The sequence below is a fragment of the Haplochromis burtoni genome, unplaced genomic scaffold (assembly GCF_018398535.1).
Source record: "Haplochromis burtoni strain Fernald_Lab_line unplaced genomic scaffold, NCSU_Asbu1 Contig_42, whole genome shotgun sequence".
NCBI lineage: Eukaryota > Metazoa > Chordata > Actinopteri > Cichliformes > Cichlidae > Haplochromis > Haplochromis burtoni.
The window spans coordinates 1,246,280-1,270,238 of NW_024582403.1; the positions used below are offsets into that span (position 1 = coordinate 1,246,280).

The window sequence follows — 23,959 nt, forward strand, 5'->3', positions numbered from 1 at the left end:
ATATATATATATATATATATCAGTAGCACACTGTAGAAAGCGATGCGCAAACATCTCAAGATTGAAAAAAGACGCTGCAGCCCTTCTAGTTATTATTTCAGATTTATTTATAAAATTGTTCACTCGAGATGCTGTGTTTTAACATATAGTGCATTCTCCTACGATGCAATGCTTGTGTGTTTCGCACACAGTCGAGCCCTCTAAGTTTTAACAGCCTGGCCATGTGGTGAACTGAATCATGAACACTTTGGCATAGTTTAGTGACAAACTATTGTTTAAACGTAGAAATGTAAACTCCAAATAGATACTTAAATCTGTCGCTGATGCCTGAGGGCCTAGTGTTAGAGTCACATTTCATACAGGACTTTACAAACACGCAATATACAAAATGGACAAAATATTAGGAACATTTGCTCTTGAGCTATAGTGAAGGTTGCATCCAGGTGAAACATTCACTCTGAGTCAACTGTGATTTTTTTTTATAAACAGTCAAATATAGCCTGAAAAAGGAGTTGTAAACCATACCACTGGAGACATGTTATCTCAATATTCTGCACGCTCCGTAACCAAACCCCATCTACTTTACTGTATGAAGTGTCATTACACATTTAAGGTATACAAGTCACAAATAACCATAAGAGTATCTTGGTGATATACAATATTCATATCACTGCTCATTTCATTACATCTGTTTCACTGATTTCACATCAGCCAGGAGTGGTTATGCTTTTTTATAGAGGGAGACACTTTCAGGCAGTCTCTGGCAAATAACAGTATAAGCCATTTTAAAAAAAATCTTTGCAACATATCTTACAAATAACACCCCCTTTGTTGAGAATGTTCCAGCCACATACTGGGAATATTTCAAGCAGAGTTCATTCTTAAATATCTAAATATGTATTGCTGCCCAGGTCCAGTCCCAGGGAGACGGGTAGTGTAGATAGAGAGAGAGACACGATGATTGGAGAGTCAGCGAGCTTTGACATGTAAAGATGACAAGCTGCTGAAAGTTTACTTGGCCTGCAGAAACACAGGAAGACAGCTCAAAATCCCAGATGAGACTTTTAGAGATTTACTTTACATATAGCCTACATACCAAGTTTATATGAGTAATAACATACGGAAAAGAGCCTTACTTATGACTACAACTTTTCCTCCATATTTCCTCCATCGCTCCATCACTCCACACTGAGAACCACCAAGTGGTCCTTCTTGACCTGAAGACATGGAAATTATGACTTTGCAGCACTCCTCAGTTTCACTTCATCAAGCTGCCTTTATTACATCTCAGGTGTTGCAGAGCGTTCTCACTCCCGAGGCGTAACATGTCGACGTTTTGTCACGTCCCGCGGCGTTCCTGAGGAACGCGAAAGGAGACCTTCGGCGTTCTTATGGTACGCGGCGGGTTATGGCTGGAATCCAGTGCAATGACGCTCCCGCGGTAATAGACGTTCCAGCCCTGTATTCCAGCCCTAAACCTAACCTTATCCCTAGCCCTGACCATAACCTTATTCCTGACCTTAACCATGACTTTAATGATGTTAAATAGCGTGTTTCTAAGCGATTTGAAGAAAAAGAGCGAACATGTGTAGGTTCAGTCCAGACGGTTCTCATATTTCCTCTTTTTCCGAGGTCGTCATTTAGGAACGTGGTGGGTAGCCGAAAACGTAATATGTTGACGATTTGTCACCTAGCGTAAAATGTTACGCTTTGGGAGTGAGAACGGGTTGAGAATACAGTAAAGTAGCCGTGTAACAGACTGCCTCTCACCTCTGACATGACAGGAAGGTTGTCAGAAAGGAACCATTTGGTTCGGCGGGCCTTGTCTCTCTGTCTCTGGATGAGCTTTCTTAGCAACCTCTTTACCTTTCGGTCTCTGGGGTCTGCACACTTCACCGCCTTCTTCGTGTACAGTCTTTGAAAGACAAATGCAAATTATGTGCAGAAGTTGCAGGATGACAGTACAAGGATGTGCTGAAGACTCGAGACAAAGGATGGAAACACACCGATTTGAATGTGCTGCAGTAAGAAGGAGAAGATCATGCTGAGATCTACAAAGGTATTTGCCAGCTATAGCCCAAATTAAAATGAATATTTATATACTATAAGATGATAAAGAGGGAATTTTGTATTTCCCCCTCTAGTATAACGAAGAACAAATTGCGATCAAACTAAAACAGGTAACGAAAATAATGCCTCGTATCCAACGGATGAGAATTCAGTGCTTTTGTTAACTGGGCCACATGAAAAAGCAAGCTCTTCATTCCCCAGCTTCATCAGATTTCCCTGACCTGCTGGAAACAATAGGTATCACAATGTAGTTTACTTAAATAAACCCTGCTGTTCTGACTGACTGACTGGCTGCAGCAGGGCTCAGCTGGCTCAGAAGGTATTTTCAGATGGCTTGTTATTCCCACATATTTCCTTTTTCACTTCCCTGGCAATTACAGCTCTAAGCCCTGCCATAACAACATGACCTGGAAAGATGACAATGCCTCTCAGCCCAAGCTCTGCCCTCCTCTAACGAGAGGCATATTTTCCATTCCTGCAGATTGCTGTGTGCTCTTTAGCTCCAGGAGTGGATAGTTGAAATACTTGCATGATGGCTTGTATACTGCAGTCGGGCCCCTCGGTCTGCACCTCAAACCGCAACACATCTTTGGTACGCACCTTGCCGTGGGAGTATAGCATGCAGCACTGGACATCGTTCTTCATCTGCACACCTATGGCTAGGAAATAACACGGACAAAGGAAGACAAATGAGTCACTGAAACGAAAGCAGAGTGCCAGAATGATGCTGAACTTTCAGGTGTTTCACATCATTGAATAGATTTCACATTCAATTACTTTTTTGTGAAAACGGGATGCTAATGCAGCATCACGCCAGGCAGAAAAGTTTCAAATAATAGAAATTATTGCAGATTATCAGACCCTAAATCTGAGCGTTCATATTTATAGTTTTTCAGCACTGTCAAGTCCCTGTTCTGATATTAGCAAAGACCGAAGCAGAGTATTTTGCACATGCCCCACATATACGCAGAGTCACATATGGACACACACTAGAATGCCAGAGGAATTATAATGGCATCCCGTTGTGCTGAGAAACATACGAGCATGCCAGTGAAACGGGAGAAAGTGGTAGAAAAAGCGAGGTGTTTGTGTGTAAGGAATGCCATGATGTCCCTTCATCCAAATCTGTAAACAACTGAAAGTGTGATGTGAGGCAGCAGGAGCAAAATAGGACAGTGCTGCTTTGTAATGCCACAAATGATTTTGAAGCCATCCTCAGCCACATCAGTGCACTTCCAGCGCTTTGACTACATTTCAGAAAACAGACAAGACTACACGATCACGCGAACTGAGCCCTGACACAGTTGCTGTCTTTTCTCCATGTGTGTGTGTGTGTGTGTGATGTGATTTCTGCTCCTCTGTTTACATCCATGCCTCCCTCCCTGCTGCTCCTGCTGCTGCTATTCCTCTTTCCCTCTTCTTTCCTTTTCTGTCTTCGCCATCACCGTCTATGCTAGAGTGTCCACCTGCAGGGTGCATGCAAGCCATGCAACACACACACACATAGAAAGTATGGTTATGTCCTACCTTCTACAGATGCCAAGAGGATAACAGTCAGAGAGATAACAGTCAACATCTGCAGCATGAACATGATGAGGCTGGCAGAGGAGGAGAGGAGAGGAGGATAATCTACTCTGTCACCTCTCCCTCTATGGCTGCCTCTCTTATACTACTCCCTCCCTCTCTTTATACCTCCCTGCCCATCTCTCACTCACTTTTACCACCTCTCTTTTTTGTCTTACTGTCTTTCCCTCCCACCGTCTGTTTATCCATTTTCATTCTTATGCTCAACTAACTCCCTCCTTCTTTTTCTTTCACATTCATCTCACCTCTCCCTCATTTCTCCCTTTCAGTCTCCTCACTCAAGATGCCAGGCCTGATTTATTTCATTTAGGGTGTTAAATTACTCCTTCATTCTTTTTTCCTTTGCTTTCCTGCATTTTTCTCATTGAGAACCAAAATAGATAAAAGGCGAGTTATCAAGAAGTATTCAACATGCCGCATTTATGTTAATTCCCATGATAAATCCAGTTATTTGGCTTTTTTTCATTTCCAAATAACAAAATGAATGTAAAATGGTTTGCAGCTGTACGGGCTGTAGGGGAAGCGGTAGTATCTGAACTTTATCTGGATCATTCTTACCACAGAGTTTTCTGTCTGCCTCCTTTAGTATATCTTTATCCTGATGTTAATATGAGTGATTGCTTTAAAAATGTCTCTTTCAGTTGTAATTTTAAATGGTAATAAATGTTATTCATGTAACATTTTACAATAGATCAAAAAGTCTGAGACAGATTCATGAAATCTATTTTTTTAGATACATTTTATGCTCCTTTAACTCTTTAAAGCCAAGTTTTTGTGAGTTATTCAGATATCATCAGTGTGATTTTTTTCCTTCAAAAACTGAAATACAAAAAAATGTCTGATGTAGCAAATAGTAGATACAAATATCTTATTACTTTTTTGCCATCAGAAGGTTCATTAAACACAAAACATTATGATATTTCATGGTTCAGGCTTTAAAGGCTTAAACTGCTACATAAAAGAATAAAGTTTTCTCATTTAACATGCTTAATATCCCTTTATCTGCTCATTTTGAGCTCCTTGGCCTCTTACACTGTTAATTTTCATGTTAACGTTACGTTTCTATGCTAATGATGCACCGCTGTAAGCAGTCATTCAAAAAGTAAACAAAGGGCTAGCACCTTTGTTGGTGGAATACAGATGGTAAGTGGCAGCCATGCTGCTTGTCAAATGCACTTGCTAACTGATTATCAGAAAGTGTGAGCACCTTTATAAAAGCTGAAGCTTTAGAGGTTCTGTTTGGAGTCAGATGTGCAAAAATCCCAAGAGCTACATCTCAGACTCTACAGGCCTCAGTAAGCATGTTAGATGTTAAACTTTATGGTAGTACAATTAGAAAAACACTAAACAACCATAGCTTGTTTCTAAGGGTTGCTAGGAAACAGTCTCCTCCATTCAAAACGAACATAGCAGCACAGCTTAATTTTTGTGAAATTACATCTAAACAAACCACAAGACTTCTGAAACAGTGTTCTTTCCACAGATGAGGACACGGTTTTGGCCATAGTGCCATATTTGGCCCAAACCAAACACAGGCTGTCAGCATGAACACCTCATACTTTCAGCTTGTTTTGCAGCCACAGGACCTGAACACCTTACGGTCATTGAGTTGACTCCGAACTCCTCTGTATACCAAAGCAACCCAGAGTTACATGTAAGGCCATCTGTTCAACAGCTAAAGCTTGGCCCAAAGTCGGGTCATGCAAGCAGGACAATGATCCCGAGCACAGCAGCAAATTTACAACTGAAAAACAAAAGAACGTTGCAGTGGCTCAGTCAAAGTCCAGACCTTCGTAGAAAATCTGGCAACAATGTGAAACCAATCTGAGGACTTTTAATTCTAGTCTGGTTTTCTTACTATAATTTCGTTTGCATGCCTTGGCTCATGCTGATGCAAACTTGTCACCAAGTAAATGTTATAAATTTACCTAATAAAGTAACTCAGATGTTTGAAAATATGTCCTAAATGTTTTTGTAGTCTCTCCTTTTCTAACCATAAATCATTATAAAACATTGTTTCATTAACCAAACACCACATGAATACGCTGGAGGCACTATGTTAGCACACTCACATCCATTACAGGGAGACTTCAACAGAAAACAACATCAGGATCTAATTATACAGACAGGAACTAGAGAAACTGATGTAGGCCTGCATCTGTCTCAGGAAGGTATTCCTTTGAACTGGCCCTATGATCGAGAAAAATGACAAACACACTTTGTCAAAGTCTGATTAGGCTGCCAGCAACATTGTATAAAGTGATCAATCAAAGGCTGGATTAGGTGTGACAGATGCACAAATATTCCCACATCACAGGGCTGAAGGCACTTAACGTGTCTGGAAAACGAATAACTTATTAAGAAGAATTATAGCTCTTATAGGTGTGGTACACAATAAGTGATAATACACAGACAATATATCACAGCTATCATATTTAAAGAATGTTTTTGGACTCGTGCAAGCCTAGAAATTGAAATTCATAGTTGGCATCATCCGCTGTGTGAAAATTTATGTGAAAATAAATTGTAGTGATCATTTCTAGGTGTGTGTGGAGTTACTCTGTTACACCGTTAAGGAAATATCACCTGTTTGTTCAAAAGCTATCACGTCATACCCAGGCTGACAACTAACATGGAGCGCGTATGTCAAAGAGAAACGTAGCACGGTCTCATGACTGTGCTTTACTCTGATCCGCTGTGGCAAGTTATTCGTGTTGGATTGACACCAACGTCTGACATTCATAGTTGATGGTTTGGGAAGATGAAAGGACTTCAGTTGACATGGTGCCTTGCTATTTAGGTTTGGCCATGTATCTGCAGGGAGAAACATGAAGTATCATCAAACAAAGCTGACACAGGAATGTAATGTACATTGTTCTCATTCTGCGCTGACAAGGCTTAAAAAACTGTTTGGGTGAATCTGGTAGAAAAGAGCCGTTAAATAATTATATGGATATTTTAAGGGGGTTAAGGTGATATTTTCCCTTCTTGTCACACAAATTAAGCTTGCAAATTCAAACCCATCAAACTTCATTACTATAAATACTCTGGATTTACTGTACTTTAGAAAAGAATGCATTAGACAAACTTTCAATATGCTGGCAGGGCAGTGCTGGAACAATGAGTTGCATTTCATGTAGAGAAATATTGCTTTAGACACTAATGTAGCACATATAATGGACACATTTTGTTGGATTTTATTGATGTGGGGCTGTCTAAGTTCCTGTGGCTCAACAGATCTTAAGAAGGAACAAATTATCCTTTGGTTACTGCAACATACCAAGAAATATTCAGACAACATGGCAACAAAACGTCTCCTATGGAACCCTGGATATGAAAATATGCAGACTGTTGACTGAGGGGTGTGTTTGGGGTAAAGCTGTGTACGTGTGTGTGTGCGTGCGCATGTAAAAGAGAGGGGGATTCAAGAATTTGACCCAAGAAATCAGGTTGGAATCTCAGCTGTAAAAACATACCTTCCACATGACTACAGGTCTGCCTGTTAGCCCTACACTTTACAGATATCTCTGCAGTGATTAAATATCTCCTGTCAAGGTGTGGCGACCCAGAAACACGAGGGAAATCAAAAATAAAAATAACAGCAGTGAGCGATCGGGGTGACCAGAGTAATGTTAAGAGCTGGAGTTGTACAGAGGCATAGTTTGACCTCCAGAAGATGATGGAGGGCTCAACCCACTGAACTGGACACACAGTCTTAACAGATCGGACTGTGCTCCCAAAAAGGGATTTGTAAGGGATAAGATGCAGGGGGGCAAATGCTTGATATAATCTTTGCAAGGCAGCAAACTGGGAGGTGTACAAAACAGACAACAAGCGGCGTGGAATGCAATTTTGAAAACTGAATTAAGCACAGCACATTTTTTTCATTGTTTTTTGTGCTTAAAATACTGAGCAAAAAGTTCCAATGAAATGAGTGCGCAAAATTCAAGGACAAGTTATAACCTGCAATTCCTTTTTAAACCTCACCACCATAGGAGAGACCAAAGAGCTGTCTAAGGACATAGGAGACATGATTGCAGAGTGCATATTAATAAATGAAGGAAAGACAGAGTAACTGTCAATCGCCCTCAGGCTGGTACCCCAAGATGTGCATCATCAGTGATCATGGAAACAACAAGGGATAACCCTAGGAATGCAAAGCAGGACCCCACTCACCAAGAAAACCAATGGTGACAAGTTGCCAGGTTGTGGTTTGAAAACTTGCTCAAGAAGGCCCATTCGGAGAAACGTTTCAAGGTTGTTAGATGAGACCAAAATTGGGCTCTGAACATTTAGAAAGAAATGACTGTTGACTATGGCCCAAAGAACATCATCCCTACCAAACAGGCGGTGGCAGCATTGTGCATTGGGGATGTAAATCTGCAAAGGGTACAGGATTGTGCAGCACCTGCAGCTTAACCTCCAAATCTGAGGCCATGGTTCTCAATTGGAAAAGGGTGGAGTGTTCACTCCAATCCAGAGACAAGTTACTGCCCCCAATGGAGAACTTCAAGAATCTCAAGGTGTCCTTCATAAGTGAGGGAAGACTGGGGCAGGATATTGACAAATGGACTGTTTTGGTGACATCAGTAATGTGAGTGGTATGAAACCTATAGAGAGAGCTGAAGCTTTGTGTAGCTAAGTGATAATCTAGAAAACTTAAGGATTTGTGAAAGATCTATGAAGAGCAGTGGCCAAAAATCCCCACTGAGTGCACACGAACCCGGTGACCAACTACAAGAAACATTTGACAGCTCCGCTTGCCAACAAGAATTAATCCAAGTAATAAATCATATTTTCCAAGGGGATACTTCTTTCCTTCATTTTTTCATAAGTGTTTAAAATTATGACTTAAAAAGGGAGAGAAATACTTATTTCCCCTGCAGCAGCTAAAAATCATGTTGTCAATGCCAGAATGTGGAGAGCATTGCAAAATCCTATGCTTAACCTTGTGATAGAGCTATTGTGCCCATTTTATGGTGATCATTGCATATCTAAATAAAAAGAATGCAAATAAGTGCAATTGAAATTCTTAAAATTGAAAAGAGGTCTTGGCTGTATTAAATGCCACTTTAATTTTACTAGTTTGTTATAAATAAGCTTTAAAAAGCCAAGGGGTTAAAGCTTATCCCAGCATGCCATTTCCCCCCATTATTATAAAAGCGAATCATTAGGCCAACCGGCCGTGGATTCATATTTCATGTTCTGCTTTGGACACGGGAAAGCTCTGCATTTTATCTTCACATGAGATTTCCTTCATGGAATGTCTTAATCGACTGTGGAAATAAAATTATGCTTCAACATGCGATTATATTTTATTGGAATAGAGCACCGCATGCTCCCCTGTGCCAGTCAGGCATTCCTCTGCAGGGAGTTGACGGGACCCAAATATCTGTGCTTCACACAGCTCTGTTTCATTACCCCCCCTCCCCACACCCGAAACACTAAACCTAGAAAATCTGCTTAAACACACTCGAGCATTTACTTTGAAAATCCGCACTACCAAAACTCAAAAGGTCTTGATTGAGCCTGGAGTGAGAAACTGGACACTCTGGATATGTTTAAAAATTGCTGCCAAGAAGAAAAGCACACATCTTATGTCCACAGAGATCCAGACACATTCCTAATGCAAACTCGAGGGTCACTGTGTTGCACAAGAAATCTGACCTTCAACATTTCACCACTGGCTGCGGTGCGCTCTGTAAGAGTCCAAAACTCAATGTTCCAGCAATGGTAATGACATAATATTTATTCCAAGAGAATTATCTTAGTAACATTTGAAAAAATAAACATCTCACATAATACGCCATCGTCTTAAATGCAGAACATCTTTCATGTGTCACCTGCAGTTTTATTTGTTATGAAAAGTATGACAAGAACAAGTTTGCAGAAATAATTGTTCAGGAGATGCAGTCGAAAACTCTAAAAACTAGGCTGACCTTGAGGCTGCTGTAGAGCCAAAATACCCCGGGGCATCAGTAAACCTCAGTAAAGGCCGTTCTGCTGAGAGTAGCCTTTTTTCCACCACAAATTTAAAATATCAAACAAAATTAATTCAGTACGTTCTTTACTACAAATTAGTTTACTGCAGTTATGTCCCCACTGGGAGATAACAGACAAGGATTCAAGGGAAGGGTAAACAACAAAGACATTTAGAAATCCCTTAAAGTCCTTTAAAAACAGTTAACAGGCTCTGGGGAGACAAATTTATGACTGATGTTTTTACTGCATGGGCAGTGTGTTTGGGATCACGGTCGTGCTGAAAAATGAAGCCAATCTGACACTTTCCAGATGGTATTGTATGGTGTAGTACTTTTCTGTGTTCATAATTCCATCAGTTTGACCAGATTTCCAGCACCACTGGCAGAAATGGAGCCCCAAACCATGAAAGAGACACCATTGTTTTACAGATGGCTGACGACAGTAGTGTACCTCTCTCCTTAAAATCTCCAAACACACTGATAAAATGTCAAATTGGGATTCATCACTTTTCAGCCCAGTTCTTGTGTAATTTGGCATACCTCAGCCTTTTCTGCCTGCTTCAGTGAACAGTAGATGGAGCAGCTGATGGGCCGCATTTACTTAAGGACATGAATTTCAAGTGCTGTTGATCGGATAGTTTTTAAGCCTGCAATTTCTTTTGAATTTCACAGAACCAATTTCCTGAAATGTTTTAAGGACAAACAGCAAACCATCCTGACATAAGTTTTATAAATACTATTTTATGCTGGTGAAACTGTGGTATTTTTGGTATTTTTCATAGATTGAACAAGAGAAAAGGGAACAGATTGTGTAACAAAGTGCAAAAACATACTATTTAAAAGTGGTTCTTTGCCAAGTTTTCTTTTATATTTATACACAACACCAGTTTGTTGCTTGAGTTGGGCGCCTTTGTTATGTTTGAATGATTCATAGCTCAGTGTTAACTGGCTTAATAAAAAAAAACATTCTTCTGAAAAAGCTCACGTCCAAGGACTGGATTGAAAATGAGTGAAAAAGAAGTCAATATGAAAGGAAAGCCTGCAGAACTGCTGCTCAAAACCACTAAAATTATTACAAGTCTGATTTCTTAGAAGTGAAACATAAAGAGACAAGAGACGGCTCAAGACATTTATACAGACAAAAAAAAATTGTTGATCTGATTTGTCTCCAAAAACTTCAAGATGTTATTCTATTATTTAAATACAAGGAGGAAATTCTACAAATGTGTTAGCAAGGGCAGGACCCTGGATAGCTCTGACATCACTGGATGAGCACATTTAGTTTAGAGCAGGCTGCTTTAAAAACAAACAAACAAACAAACAAAAATACATCCACCTGAACTGTGCAGGAGTAAAAAAGGAATTTAAAGTATGCACTTCAGTTTCTCAGCTGTGAGTGTTGCTCACAGTGCTTGTCATTCATTTTTCTTATGTTGAACCTTATTCAGAAGATGCTTAATCTCTTGTTTACCTCTGGGAGATCTGAAAAAGTAGTTAAAATTGGGGTCAAGTTTGCAGTGCACGAATCTTTTTGCTTTTAATGTCACTCTGCAGATTTTAAATTGGAAAACTCCACTGAAGCCTGATATTATTACTCTTACAGCTTTACCAGTAATGCTGAGTGTGACACACACCTGCACAGACTTCATTCTGTTGTTTACATACTTTTATTTCTTGTACAGTGAATAGTATTTCACAAGTATATACAAAAAATCTACACATTTCCATCACAAGTCTTCAAAGTTAAGCATGAAAAATCTTGAGGAACCATCGTATAAAAGCATTAATAAATGTTGAATTTCAGATTTTGACTTAGAAAAGTAGCAGAAAGTTTCCAACAGTGAATTATGACCCTGTAATAAAAACTTGGATGGTTGCAAACAGTTTTGACCAGTCTCCTGAAGCAGTCTTTAATCCAGTGTGCCTGCAGAAAAAATAAAGTCAGTAAAACATATTCTGGTTCAAAACTGAGCCAATAAATTCAATATTAAGTGGAATACTGAACTTTGTGCATGTGACGAATTCAATCAGCATAGTAATGCAGACAACTTTAAAAGTTGTGTTTTACTTTTATCTTTGTGTGGCTTACCTTCAAGAAATGCAAACTCATCTATGGCTTCTATTGCATTGTCTGCAGAGTCAAAAGAAAACAAATGATACAATATTATCACAATATTTTACTCATGGTGTCATATAATTGTGAATTTGCAACATTTTGCAAAATGCTGAGTATTGCAATGACAGTCACAGAAAAGGAACAGGGGCCTAAAATTAAAGCACGTCCTGTTTCTTCAAGTCAAATCTCAGCGTGATGTAGTTGTTATTCTGAGAAAAATATGTACAACTGTCAAATTCAGGCTTATGAAGCAGGTTGTATAATTATCTTTGGGTAAGACACTGATCACCGCTGGAGGATGACTGTGCCCCGGTTAGGTTAGAAGCACACAGGCACAAGTGCTTTGATGTTCTTTGATAGAACAGGAAAATGCTATACAAGCACCAGCCCATTTTCTATTTATGCAAGTAGACTTTAAATGGAATTAAGCACATGTTTAATCCACTTACCCAAGTCTTTTCTTTGCAAAGTTTTCCTCTTCCCTTGCTGTGCATACACTAGAGCATCTTTGGCGATCATCTCAACAAACAATTCCTGTACAAAAAGAAACCAAAAAGAAATCATTCAAAATGAACCAGAGAAACGATCAGAAATAGATTTTTTTTTTTATTAACATAAGCCACTGATAAAATATATTTGTGCTGAAATGCAACTGTTTTTGCACAACTGGCTGCTCCCTAAACACTCACCACAGCAGATCATCTGCCTCCATGCCACCCTATTGCTAGCATGCTCTTCTGCATGTCCTCCTTCACCGCATCAATGAACCTCCACTAAGATCTTTCCTCTTTTCTTCTTGCCTGGCAGCTCCACAGTCAGCATCCAGTATATCCACCATCTCTTCTCTGAACATGTCCAAACCATTGTCTCTGAAGTCTGTCTTTAACCCCAAAGCACTCAACCTGAGCTGTCCTTCTAAAACACTCCATTTCTAATCCTGTCCCTCTTGGTCTCTCCCAACGAAAACCTGAGCACCTCCAGCTCTGTTCCTGCCGCCACCATCTCCAAACCGTACATCTCACTGACACCAGGCCTTGTAAACCTTCCCTTTCCCTGCTATCCTTCTGTCACACAGTCTCCCAACACTCACTTCCACCCTGCCTGCACTCTCTTCTTGACCTCTCTTAAACACTGTTTGTCCCAGGTATTTAAACTCATCTACCTTCACTACCTCTGCTCCTTGCAGCTTTACTGTTACACCTGTCTCCCTCTCATTCACACATGTATCCCATCTTGCTTCTACTAGCTTTCATTCCCTATCTAGCATGATGATTGTTCAGTTTGACTCTAACATTTTAGTTAGACATTAACATGAGTAAACTCTGCGTTTATTCCAAAGGTTAACCTACACTAAAGTTTAAATATACTTCAGTAATTTCAGGCTGATAAATAAACTAAAATGAAATATAAACATTTAGAAAATAGATTATTTACTATCTGCACTTAAGTTTGTTAGCATCATATAGAGTCAGCACTCGTGTTACCAGGACCGGTTAGGATATCAGTGGTCTCACCGTGGCTTTAGCGATGATGAACACAGACTCCTGGCTGGCGAGGGCCACGTCTGGGTCGGTCTTCATCAGAGCCTTGATGCGGGACAGCGGGAGTTTGGACAGCCGGCTGTGGCTCACCGTGACTGGGCCCGTCTGCTGCTGCTGGCCGCTGTCCTCCGCCTCGGCCCCGCGGGTCTCCTCCTCACTCTCACACCGGTCAGGGTCGTGCTCCGTTGCGGTCACAAGACTCGTCGTCACTGTTGCTGCCATTTTCTGATATTTTGCACTAATTTTATGACTTAAGAAATAAACACACACGTAGAAACGACTATAGTTTAATAGCTACATGTCACAGATAATAACATCAACAACAGCAGCGGGCGCGCGCCAGCATGTGGTTCCGGGCTTTCGTGATAAGGCCTGCGCTGATTCGTCAGTGAGTGCAGGCCCCGCCAACTAATCCTCTTCGGTGATTGGACAGATTGTGAATCCAGGCCTCACTATTGGCTAAAGTTAAACGTCATTCACCGCACATGGCCGCCTAGATAGCGGGGTGTAGCCGGAGCCCTACTAACCAAGGGGTCCGAGTGTAGACACGAAGTCGCAGGTGAAGTTGGCCACAAATAACACTTTGCTATTGTATGGTTAAAATATATCGTTTTTATAACTTTGTAATTTTACATTATTTTGTGTATGCGCTAAATCTTGTTTTTTTGTGACATTTACCAAAAAGTGGGAAAACTCAACTGTACTCCTCAATATTTCCACTAGGGGGCAGTGGGAACAAACTATTAAAAACAACTGCATAGTAATGTGCATCAGTATACGCTATTGTGAACTTATTGTGAACTCAATTGTGAAATATAAATGGCTTATAAAGACTTTAATGACAAGTCAGTAAAATTGTATTCATTTGAAGTTTTGTTTGTCTCTGGTGTCCAGTATTAGCTCTACTTTTAATGATTATTGTTGCTGTTAGATTCAACGCACTGTGTGGATTCCTTCATCAGCTGACACAAAGGTCATCCAAGTGTGGATGTGGTGTATGGCTATGGCTGAACACTTTACCATCTAATATCACTACACCTGCAATCTTTTTAAGCTCTCTCTTGTTATGTGAATACAGCATGATTAATGGGAAGCTGAAGTTTGCTCTTATAGAATAGAATAGAATAGAATAGCCTTTATTGTCATTGTACAGAGTACAACGAAATTGGAGTGCCACTCCCTTGGTGCAAGTTTCAATAATAAATATAAATGTAAAATATAAAAAGTACAAAAAAAACAATCGTAAGTACTCAAACAATAGTATGTACAATATATACAGGATAGCAGCATAATATAATGACAGTGACGGTATGGAATAGGTTCAATTGTTTTTGTGCTTATTTACTACGGTGATAGCTCTGGGAAAGAAGCTATCCCTGAATCTGTTTGTCCTGGTTTTATGTGACCTGTACCGTCGGCCTGACGGTAATAGTTCAAACAGTTGGTTGCTGGGGTGAGAGTGGTCCTTGATGATATTGCCAGCTCTGCTGAGGTACCGAGAGTTTGCAGTGACCTCCAGGCTGGGCAGAGAGCAGCCAGTGATCTTCTGGGCTGTGTTGATGACCCTCTGCAGTACTTTCCTGTCTGCAGCTGAGCACCCTGCATACCATGTTGTTATGCCGTACGTTAGGATGCTCTCTATGGTGGCTCTGTAAAATGTCACCAGCAGCCTCTCCTCCAGGTTGTTCCTCCTGAGCACTCTCAGAAAGTGGAGACGCTGCTGGGCCTTTTTAACCACCGCTCGTAGTATTTGCAGTCCAGGAGAGGTCATCAGAATCTGCACGCCCAGAAACCTCATGGAGTGTACCCTCTCCACACAGTCCCGTGAATGTAAAGTGGGGCCGGGTCTGCTCTGCCCTTCCTGAAGTCCAAGATAAGTTCTTTAGTTTTCGTGGTGTTCAGTTGGAGGTTGTTAACTGAACACCACTCAGTCAGTCTGTTGACCTCATCTCTGTAGTCCGACTCATCCCCCCTTGAGATGAGTCCAACCACTGTGGTGTCATCCGCGAACTTTATGATGGTGTTTGAGAGATGGGTAGGGGAGCAGTCGGATGTGTAGAGCGTAAACAGGAGGGGACTCAAAACACATCCTTGTGGAGACCCGGTGCTGAGTGTGATGGTGCTGGACCGGTGGGGGCCGAGTCTGACAGACTGTGGTCTATTTGTCAGGAAGTCCTTGATCCAGAGGCAGATGGGGGTGGAGAGTCCCAGGTGAGACAGTTTCTGGACCAGGATCTCCGGGATGATATGATTGAATGCTGAGCTGAAGTCCAGAAAGAGCATTCTCACATAGCTTCCTCGGTGCTCCAGGTGACTCAGCGCAGTGTGGAGCGCTATGGTGATAGCGTCTTCGGTGGATCGATTTGTCCTGTAGGCAAATTGGTGGGGGTCCAGAGTGGGAGGCAGACCGGCCCTGATGTGCTGACAGACCAGTCTCTCAAAGCACTTCATCACTACAGGCGTAAGTGCAACAGGCCTGTAGTCGTTTGGGCTGGCCACAGCTGTCTTCTTGGCGATGGGGATGATGGTGGAGGTTTTGAGGCAGGGCGGGACGGTGTTTGATGACAAGGAAAGGTTGAAGATTATGGTCTCATGTGATAGTCTCTATTAACTAATTCTCTGTTATTTCAGCTGCTGTTTTATCTGACAGCAGTGTTTGGGTTTCAATTGAATGAATTCATAGATTCTCATACCTTCTTTTCATCCATATCTGACAATATTAGCATTTTTTAGCCAATTATGACAGACATATATGTCTGTGTCTCTTCACATCATATTTTCTCCTGTGTAAAACTGAAAAAAAAAAAATCAAAAGTCTACAAAACCTCTATTTCAGAATATACTGCCGCTTTATTTTCCTATAGTTTCCCTCATAATCACCAAAATCTGCAATGCTTATGACTCTCTGGTAACTTGTCACTTTCGCCGATGAGTACAGTGTTAGACCCACAAACCTTCTTCTTCTGCCTATATAAATAAAAACATCTTCCCTTATATGCATTTTTAAGGAATAAATGGCAAAAAAGCCAGATGTAGCAAATAAGATATTAATATTAAATTAAATTAATATTAATTAATTTATTCTTATTTCATCAGAAGGTTCCTCAAACACTATATTTGCAAAAAATAATAATTTTCTGGCAGTTATTTGAGAAAATCACTATATTAATATGCTTAATATGGTTCAGGCTTTAAAGTGTTAAAGAGCTTAAAGAGCTATTAAAGCTTAAAGCTGGGCTTTTAGTAATCTGCTAGTTCTTTTATGTTTCTCTACGTGTTTGCGTGGGTTTTCTTCAGGTAGTCCGGCTCTATCACAGTCCAAAGATTAGTTTGTGATTCAAAATTGCCCACAGGGATGAATGTGAATAGTTTTTCGTCTCTCTGTGTTAGCCTTGTGTCAGATTGGCAACCTGTCCAGGGTGTACCCTGCCTCTCACCCTATAGTAGCTGGGATAGGCTCCAGTCCACCTGCAATAGAGTATCTAAATAGCACATTAAACTCTTCTTACCTGAATATTTTAATGTATGAAGCTGTTTTCATTAGCACTTTATTTTATTCCAGAAAGTTATTAAAACACTTTTTAGTTTTTATTTATTTATAATATTTTTATATATTTTTTGTCAGAGCTTGACGTTGCCATCTGACAAACAATAAATATGGTCTAATGAAAAGAACGCCCACGAACTTGCTTTCATGTGTAAGTTACATGAGCATTATCATCATTATGAAAGCAGGCATGCTTATTTTTATTCATTGAAAGTATCTTTGCATCATTTCCATTGTGTCAGGTCATGTCAGCACTCCACTAATACACTCTGTTAATAGGATTGTGAGGACTGCTTTAGTCCACTGAAGCTCCATTCACATGTTCAGCCACAGTCAGGTGTTACACTCTGAGGAAGAGATATGAAGGACTCGCAGCTCACAGGTAAAATATTTTAGTTTTATTACTGTTATTGATCAGCTAATGTGATTCGTTTCTTTTTCATGTTGTTTTTAAAATTAGATGTACTTTTTTTAAAAAGTACTTTAAATCATCTGTATAAAATCTCTTATCAATGGTAGCCTTGGTGATTAGATTTAGAAAACCCATATTTGGATGATTTAAAATTGTATTTTATTTCAGAAGTGCCAGATTGGCAACTGAATATATCTCCACTCTTATATGTGAATTTTCCACAAAAGATGATTCAAAGCTACTCATTAAATCTCATTCATTGCTATTATTTTTCACAGTGACTACATCGCTCCAGTCATACAAGCTGTTACATTTACAGGTAGATTTAACAAGAATAATAGAAAAGCAGTTTCACATGGATCCAAATGCTGATAATAATCATCTGCCTGCTCAGTTTCATACGCAGCGTGGAAGTGTAATCCTAATTTGGCAACTCTGTTCATTCTTGTTTTGCCAGTCTAGTCTTCATTAGCATCCTATAAATAGCTGTCTGCAAGCTAAATGGCACTAATTCTCCATCTAAAAAACCCAAGTAATCCTCGGCTATATTTGATCGACAAAGTCCAAGAGGAGGAAGAACATAATCACACTGTAATGTTTAATATTTGTTTATTATTATTGGTAATACTTGACTGGCTGGTTCATTTTGCTCACAGTCGTTTTTGAGAGGTTATGCGTGCTCTCCAAGATGCCCACACAGGATTCAAGTAGCCGGTCTGGCACCTGACCTGACTGTCGGGTCAGATTTGAGACTCTATGCAATGCTCAGACTGTACTGCACAATTTCCTGTAAAAACAAAAGAAACGCCGTACGAGGCAATCGTTCGAGCCAAAGCATTGTTCTGTTTGAGAGAAATTTGTACACTATCAAAAAAAAAAAATTAATTAACGTGCTGATTCTTAAGAACTGTGTCCAAAAAATGAAAACTTCAATTCCCAGAGCAGAAAAAAATGGAACGGTCAACATCCTGCTTTTGTCCATTAAAAATGAAAACACACATATTGAAATCCATTTACCGTGATCCAGAAATCTTGTTTCCTGCATAGTGGTCACAACACTAACACCGCAGAGGTGCAATGTTAGTATTTTCAGAAACGGTGTGAGTGGAAGCTCTAACCAGGAGAAGAGATTCAGTTTATTCATTTCAGATTATACTTTGTTTTTGTTCTCCTAAAGCAAAAGAATATAACATAAGCAGATGAGTGATAGCAAAATAAATTAAAACCCAGTTTGCCACATTCTTGTCTATCATAGCATCATTTTCAATAATATCCACTGACAGCTTAAAAGTGCAGATAGAAACTCGGGTTAAATTTAGGCAGAATACAGACCTGACATTTTGAATTATGTGGGATGTACAGTTACATACCAGGTAAGTTAGCATGGAGGTCAATCTTATTATCCATGTCCCATACAGCTCTACTTATGGGACATGAGTTTCGCACACAAAAAGGTGTTTGTCTAAGAAGCGATGTCGTCTCGGTCCAAATCTAAAGGAAATCCTAATATTTCTGCTATTTCACGCAGCACTGCTGCAACGTTTTCACACTTTTTTTGCTTTTACTTCCAAGCCGTCAAAATGCGTCTATGGCCGAAAGAGAAAACGAGCAAAAAATCCAAAGATGACTCTCCGAAGACACAAAAACCAGCCAAGCCCCTGGCTCCTGCTGCCACGTGTGCCACCCCGCAGCTGACTGACGCAGAGAGGAGAGCGCAGTCTCCGTTTGAGAGGATCGTCTATGACATGACCCACAACGAGAAGATCGTCAATGACCTCGTGCTCGGTCGAAGGATCGGCTTTTACGAGCTGCGTGGAGAAATCGGGCAAGGCAACTTCTCTACAGTCAGGCTGGGCATCCATGCCTTGACGAAAGGTAAAGAACCGTCAGTTATTTAGGATGTTCGTCCCAGTTATTCAGTCACCGTTAGTCATCTTTTTTATGTGTTTCAAACTCATTCCTGCTTCACTCACATTCCAGTGTTCTGAATAAGTGTTCAAGAGCACCATAAATCAGTGCAGACTTTAAAAAACGACAACAATCATCTTATTAAAAGCTAATTCCCCTCCTTTTGATCAGATGCGTCTCGTCTGTTCTTGTGTTAAATCTCCTAAATGTACATCCGTCCTTATTTCAGTCCTTAACCTCATCAGACCTTCTTTAAATCTGTCACTGACAGCTAAGCCATCTCCCTCCCCTTCTCCTGTCTCAGAGAGAGTAGCTGTTAAAATCATGGACAAGCTGCATCTGGATAAGAAGAAACAGCCTCTGACTTCCTCAGAGATCAGCTGCATGGAGAAGCTGTGCCACCCCAACATAGTGCGCCTTTATGAGGTGATGGAGACGAGCCGGAAGCTGTATCTGGTCATGGAGTACGGCAGCGGTGGAGACTTGTTCTCTCGAATCACCACGAGGGGGAAGCTTAACGACCTGGAAGCCAAGCTGGTCTTCGCACAAATCATCTCTGCTGTTAAGCACATGGTGAGCTTCGGTTTCACCCTTGGTCACAGCATGAGTCTGTGATATGTTCGCTGATTGAAATGAGGAGAGAAAGCATGGAATGAATTAAAAAATCCCAGCTGGACTCAAAATGTGCCAGACTTACGTGATCAGATTGAAACCTTAAGGCCTCTAACAATAAGTAGAGATGAGAATGTGAAACGGGGTCAAATCTGAGTATCGTGTTAAAGGATACTTTGACATGCAGGGTAGAGCACAGAGACCGCGCCACTGACCACCCGATGAGTAAACAAAGAGAACAGTTTAAGAGTCACTAATTCAGTTAAAATGAACTAAAACCAGAAGATGCATTATAAATAAATATTAGTTAAAGTGTATTATAGATAGTTGCAGTGTAGACAGATGATAAGCATGTAATTTAGGTGTCTGAGTCATGAGTAACTCACAATATCTGCTCCCAATAACGTTTTTCTTTGTAAAAATGATTGATTTTGGAGATTTGGATACATGAACCACATCTGTGTAGCAGAAGGAAAATGTATCCTGGAATGGCCAGGCCAAACAATGCTTCATCAATGCATGTGGGTGTTATAATAATACTAGTTAATTAGTTCCCTGTCCGTCTTATCATAAGATGAAGCAAAGAAATGTTGCTATATCAGTGTTTTGCCCCACAGTGCAGAAATAAACCAGTGCGCTGGCGTTCTCTGTGAGCATTAAAGGAGAACTCTTTCTAAAATTGTCCGTGTGTGTCACATTTCAGCACGACTGCAACATCATCCACCGAGACCTGAAACCGGAGAATATCTTCTACACCACCAGCTTTTGCATCAAAGTTGGGGATTTTGGCTTCAGCACAGAGAGCAGCCCTGCTGAGCTTCTCACCACCTTCTGTGGCTCTCCGCCCTACGCTGCTCCTGAACTTTTTAAGGAAAAGGGATACTCTGGACGTTACTCAGACATTTGGGCTTTAGGTATTCTCTTGTACTTCATGACAACAGCAACTTTACCCTTTTATGGGGAAAATCTGGGCAGGCTGAAGCGCTGCATCCTCCAGGGGGCTTACCGTATCCCCTCTTATGTGCCAGATCCGTGCCAGCTGGTCATCAAAGGCATGCTGCGGATTGTGCCTGTTGATCGCTCCTCTTTAACGCAGATTTCAGACAGTGCTTGGCTGAAGGGGATTGAGTTCCCTCGTCCCTATACGCCGTTGCCACTGTCTCCTGCTCACTTTGCACAGACAAATCAGACTCTGTGCGTAGAAGAGCAAGAGGTAAAGAGTTTGCTGTCGGATCTCGGGGTCGTGGCGCTTCATTTCCAGAATAACCCCTGCTTGGACTGCAGGAATCCACTGACAGGGGCCTATCGGATCCTCCTCCATCGAGTCCAGAAGAGGAGGTTGGTCGAGGCTGTGGGTTACTCTGTGCTCCAACCAGATGAGTACGAGAGTCCGAGCAAGTGGTCTGCAGCATCAGTTGACAAACACAATCCTTCCACTGTATGTGCAATACTATAACGACAAAGAGCTGCACCGGACTCCTTCATTTGTGGCACCAAAGCGACTTTATCACATGTGTGCGCTCTCATGCAGTCCAGGTATTATGTTACACACAGACTGAAGTGGCAGTGGATGTGGACGTCAGAGTGGACAGTTGTTTTCCACATTGTAAATCAATTACAGCTCATAGACCAGGACATGCCTGTGATTACATCACCAACGGCAAGATTACTGACGCAAAACACCTATCACTCACTGAATGGCTATCAGCATCTTCCAATCCTTCTTAGTCAGGACATAAATCTGACCTAATCCAGGTAAGCCTAATGAGACAGCCACAAGGGAACATGCTTGGCCCAACAGAAAGTAAAAAAGAAAATGTGTATCAGGAGGAAATATAAGAAAAAGAGAGAAAACAAAAAATAAATTGTAAAATTAGCCTACCGCATTTGCATTACAGCAAATGCCTCAAATGCCTTCATTGGGTATGCATGTGACGTAAAAGTGATTATAAATGCAGTTCACGTTGTTCACTAAGGAGGAGAGTCAAGCGCACAATGAATGTTGAGAGTATACCTTGGTGTTATTATATCTATTTTTTTCATATCTTTGTAAATTATTCTCATGTTTGCTCACATTTTAATGCAATGTTTTCATAAATCCTCCAGGGATGCTGCCCTGAGCTTCAAGCCACGCTGTATCAGTAATTCTAGCAAAGATTAAGGCCAGATTCATTAAACAGAATAAAGTTATTTTCAAACAGTAATTTAAAACTGTTTCCCCTCTAATCTCCTCATCTGGACATCTTCCCCCGATTCTTTCCTTCCAGCAGGAGGCATGTTATCACAGGACAATGTGATCGTCTCGTTCTGCTGCATGCAAGACTCCAGATTTATATTGTTGAAAACTGCAATTTCTACTGGGATGCAAAATGAGATCTTCTTTATTTGTAAGCCTTGAAATTCGATAAATCCTCGACTCTCGAGCCAGTTCTCAGGAACTGACTTTGGAGTCAATTCAAGCCCTTTCGGTAAAAGGAGTTTATGAAAAATGAAAGTGTGCACTGCGAACATAACGTGTCATTTCATCCCAAGTGCATATAAAAACGAACTGGCTCTCTCTCCAGTTAATGATGGTTCATTTTCCCATCACTTGCGCTTCTCCCTGAGGGTACAGCAGTCTCTCTAAACCAGGTATAGCTCTGGGACCAGTAACATTACAACTTGACGTCAGTCCTGCCAATGACTGCACACACCTGCTCTGTTTCTGATGGGTATTTGGCACTATCATAAGCTTTATATTTTGCAATAAAATATTTAGCCCTCAACCCGCAGCCTGTTCGCACAAGAATGTGAACACACTGCGCGGGCAAGCGCAGACATATAGAGAGATCACAAAGATCTGAACAAGTGCCAAGAATTAGTCCTGACTCGCTGTTTATTTATGACTCTGCTCTTGTTCAGTACCAGTGGGCAATAAGTGTCTGTTATCATTTCCACCTGAGAAAGCTCTTATCATCAAGTCTCAGCAGAGTCATTCATTAAACTGCTCATAGATCTAATCGCTAATTTTCTTTGTGAACTTAACATTGAGAAAAAAGGGGTTCAAAAGGTTAAACAGGCATGGCTGCAAAGTAAGCTGCTTGTTTTCCACCAGAGTTTACATTCAAAGATAAATGAGCGTGACATATCACTCAGCTTCACCAAACAAAAGCAGAAGATTTTTCTGTGCGATGTAAAGCCGGAGACCAGAAGGACAAATCTATGAATTTGCTCATATGATCACATAATAATCAAAGTCTTAGTCTTTTTTTCTTTTTGCTTTTCTCCTTCTTCTCTTACACTTGTTACTTTCACATTATTAATGTTCTGCTTTTACCTTTACTCATCCTCTGGGATTATCACAAAGAGCCAAGTTTTTGTCTTCGTAAGCAAGTTTGCATTTGTTGGAAATGGTACTTGGCAGTAAAAGAGAACCCCTGAGCTCCGAATGAATGACAAATCAGAGCAGAGATGGTTGTGAAATAGTAAACAGTACATTCCTAATATGGGCAATTTGTACTAACTATGAGGTTTTTTGCAAAAGAAAACAAAGAAAACTGCAATTATAGTGGACTGCATGTTAAACATATGTATGTGCACCTCCCTGCTTATTCTCTTTCCTAATCTCTCCACCAGAGAAATAAAAGTTCCCCAAAGTCGTTACCTTTTAAACCACCTCACTTTAAGACATGATAAATGGTTTCGTTTTAGTTTGATATCAGCATGAACAAAGACCCTTAATTTATATTTATTATTGCACAGCCAGCTGCTTTTATCTGCACTGATTGGTTTCAGTATGCAGCTGCTTGTTTGTTTGAAGCCATTGAATGTGAGCGCTCTTCCAAGGAAAGAAAAGAAAGTTAAGTGTCTGTCAAATAGGAGCAAGACGTAACACGTCTCAGGGTTTAATTTCTTTAAACTACAACAAATGTTCAGCACTTTTGTTACCTGCAGCACAGACAGCTGTTTCAAGTCTGTCACGTAAAAACTGAGGAGGATGAGCAACACCTTCACCTTCAGAGTTTAGCTGCGGCTCTTTGAACATTAACTAGTTTACTTTTCTCACAGAAATATGATTTGAACCGAGAAGACAATCGATTGTGAAACTCTGGCAGCTTTATGAGGACGAGTAATGAAGTTTGTCTGTTTCCTGTACTCAACCGTTGTTGATTACACCAACACTAAAGTATGCATCCTTATCTGAACTTG

General features: G+C 40.6%; 3 protein-coding genes across 4 annotated transcripts; 1 reads left to right on the forward strand and 2 right to left on the reverse strand.

The window, feature by feature from the left end:
- Positions 1-771: 771 nt before the first annotated feature.
- Positions 772-3,743, reverse strand: ccl44 (chemokine (C-C motif) ligand 44). The gene is made up of 5 exons (XM_005920768.3): positions 3,598-3,743; positions 2,600-2,729; positions 1,771-1,915; positions 1,137-1,217; positions 772-1,020 (listed from the first exon to the last, which is right to left on the reverse strand). Exons 1-4 carry the CDS (start codon positions 3,659-3,661, stop codon positions 1,179-1,181), a joined length of 378 nt encoding a protein of 125 aa, XP_005920830.1. The 5' UTR covers positions 3,662-3,743; the 3' UTR covers positions 772-1,020; positions 1,137-1,178.
- A 7,545-nt stretch (positions 3,744-11,288) lies between these two features.
- On the reverse strand, positions 11,289-13,658 carry pole4 (polymerase (DNA-directed), epsilon 4, accessory subunit). Its single transcript, XM_005920767.2, has 4 exons — positions 13,266-13,658; positions 12,201-12,285; positions 11,725-11,766; positions 11,289-11,559 (listed from the first exon to the last, which is right to left on the reverse strand). Exons 1-4 carry the CDS (start codon positions 13,512-13,514, stop codon positions 11,546-11,548), a joined length of 390 nt encoding a protein of 129 aa, XP_005920829.1. The 5' UTR covers positions 13,515-13,658; the 3' UTR covers positions 11,289-11,545.
- Positions 13,659-16,943: 3,285 nt separating this feature from the next.
- LOC102296650 (serine/threonine-protein kinase NIM1) lies at positions 16,944-22,960 on the forward strand. 2 transcript variants are annotated; one of them, XM_005920766.3, is made up of 4 exons: positions 16,944-17,221; positions 18,824-19,126; positions 19,464-19,732; positions 20,475-22,960. In XM_005920766.3, the coding sequence occupies exons 1-4, from the start codon at positions 17,200-17,202 to the stop codon at positions 21,225-21,227; spliced, it is 1,347 nt and encodes a 448-aa protein (XP_005920828.1). In that variant the 5' UTR covers positions 16,944-17,199; the 3' UTR covers positions 21,228-22,960. The 2 variants fall into 2 exon arrangements, with proteins under 2 accessions (XP_005920828.1, XP_042076006.1); XM_042220072.1 differs by lacking the exon at positions 16,944-17,221 and having other exon boundaries at positions 17,240-19,126.
- Positions 22,961-23,959: the final 999 nt, after the last annotated feature.

Coding starts and splice junctions, on each gene's coding strand:
- pole4 (XM_005920767.2), bottom strand. CDS start 13,514: ATGGCAGCAACAGTGACGACGAGTCTTGTGACCGCAACGGAGCACGAC. Junction 12,286..13,265: donor TCATCATCGCTAAAGCCACG/GTGAGACCACTG, acceptor CTTTTTGTACAG/GAATTGTTTGTTGAGATGAT. Junction 11,767..12,200: donor TTTGCAAAGAAAAGACTTGG/GTAAGTGGATTA, acceptor TTGACTCTGCAG/ACAATGCAATAGAAGCCATA.
- ccl44 (XM_005920768.3), bottom strand. CDS start 3,661: ATGTTCATGCTGCAGATGTTGACTGTTATCTCTCTGACTGTTATCCTC. Junction 2,730..3,597: donor CCTCTTGGCATCTGTAGAAG/GTAGGACATAAC, acceptor GTTATTTCCTAG/CCATAGGTGTGCAGATGAAG. Junction 1,916..2,599: donor TGCAGTATACAAGCCATCAT/GCAAGTATTTCA, acceptor TGTCTTTCAAAG/ACTGTACACGAAGAAGGCGG.
- LOC102296650 (XM_042220072.1), top strand. CDS start 18,724: ATGTCGTCTCGGTCCAAATCTAAAGGAAATCCTAATATTTCTGCTATT. Junction 19,127..19,463: donor CATCCATGCCTTGACGAAAG/GTAAAGAACCGT, acceptor CTCCTGTCTCAG/AGAGAGTAGCTGTTAAAATC. Junction 19,733..20,474: donor TCTCTGCTGTTAAGCACATG/GTGAGCTTCGGT, acceptor GTCACATTTCAG/CACGACTGCAACATCATCCA.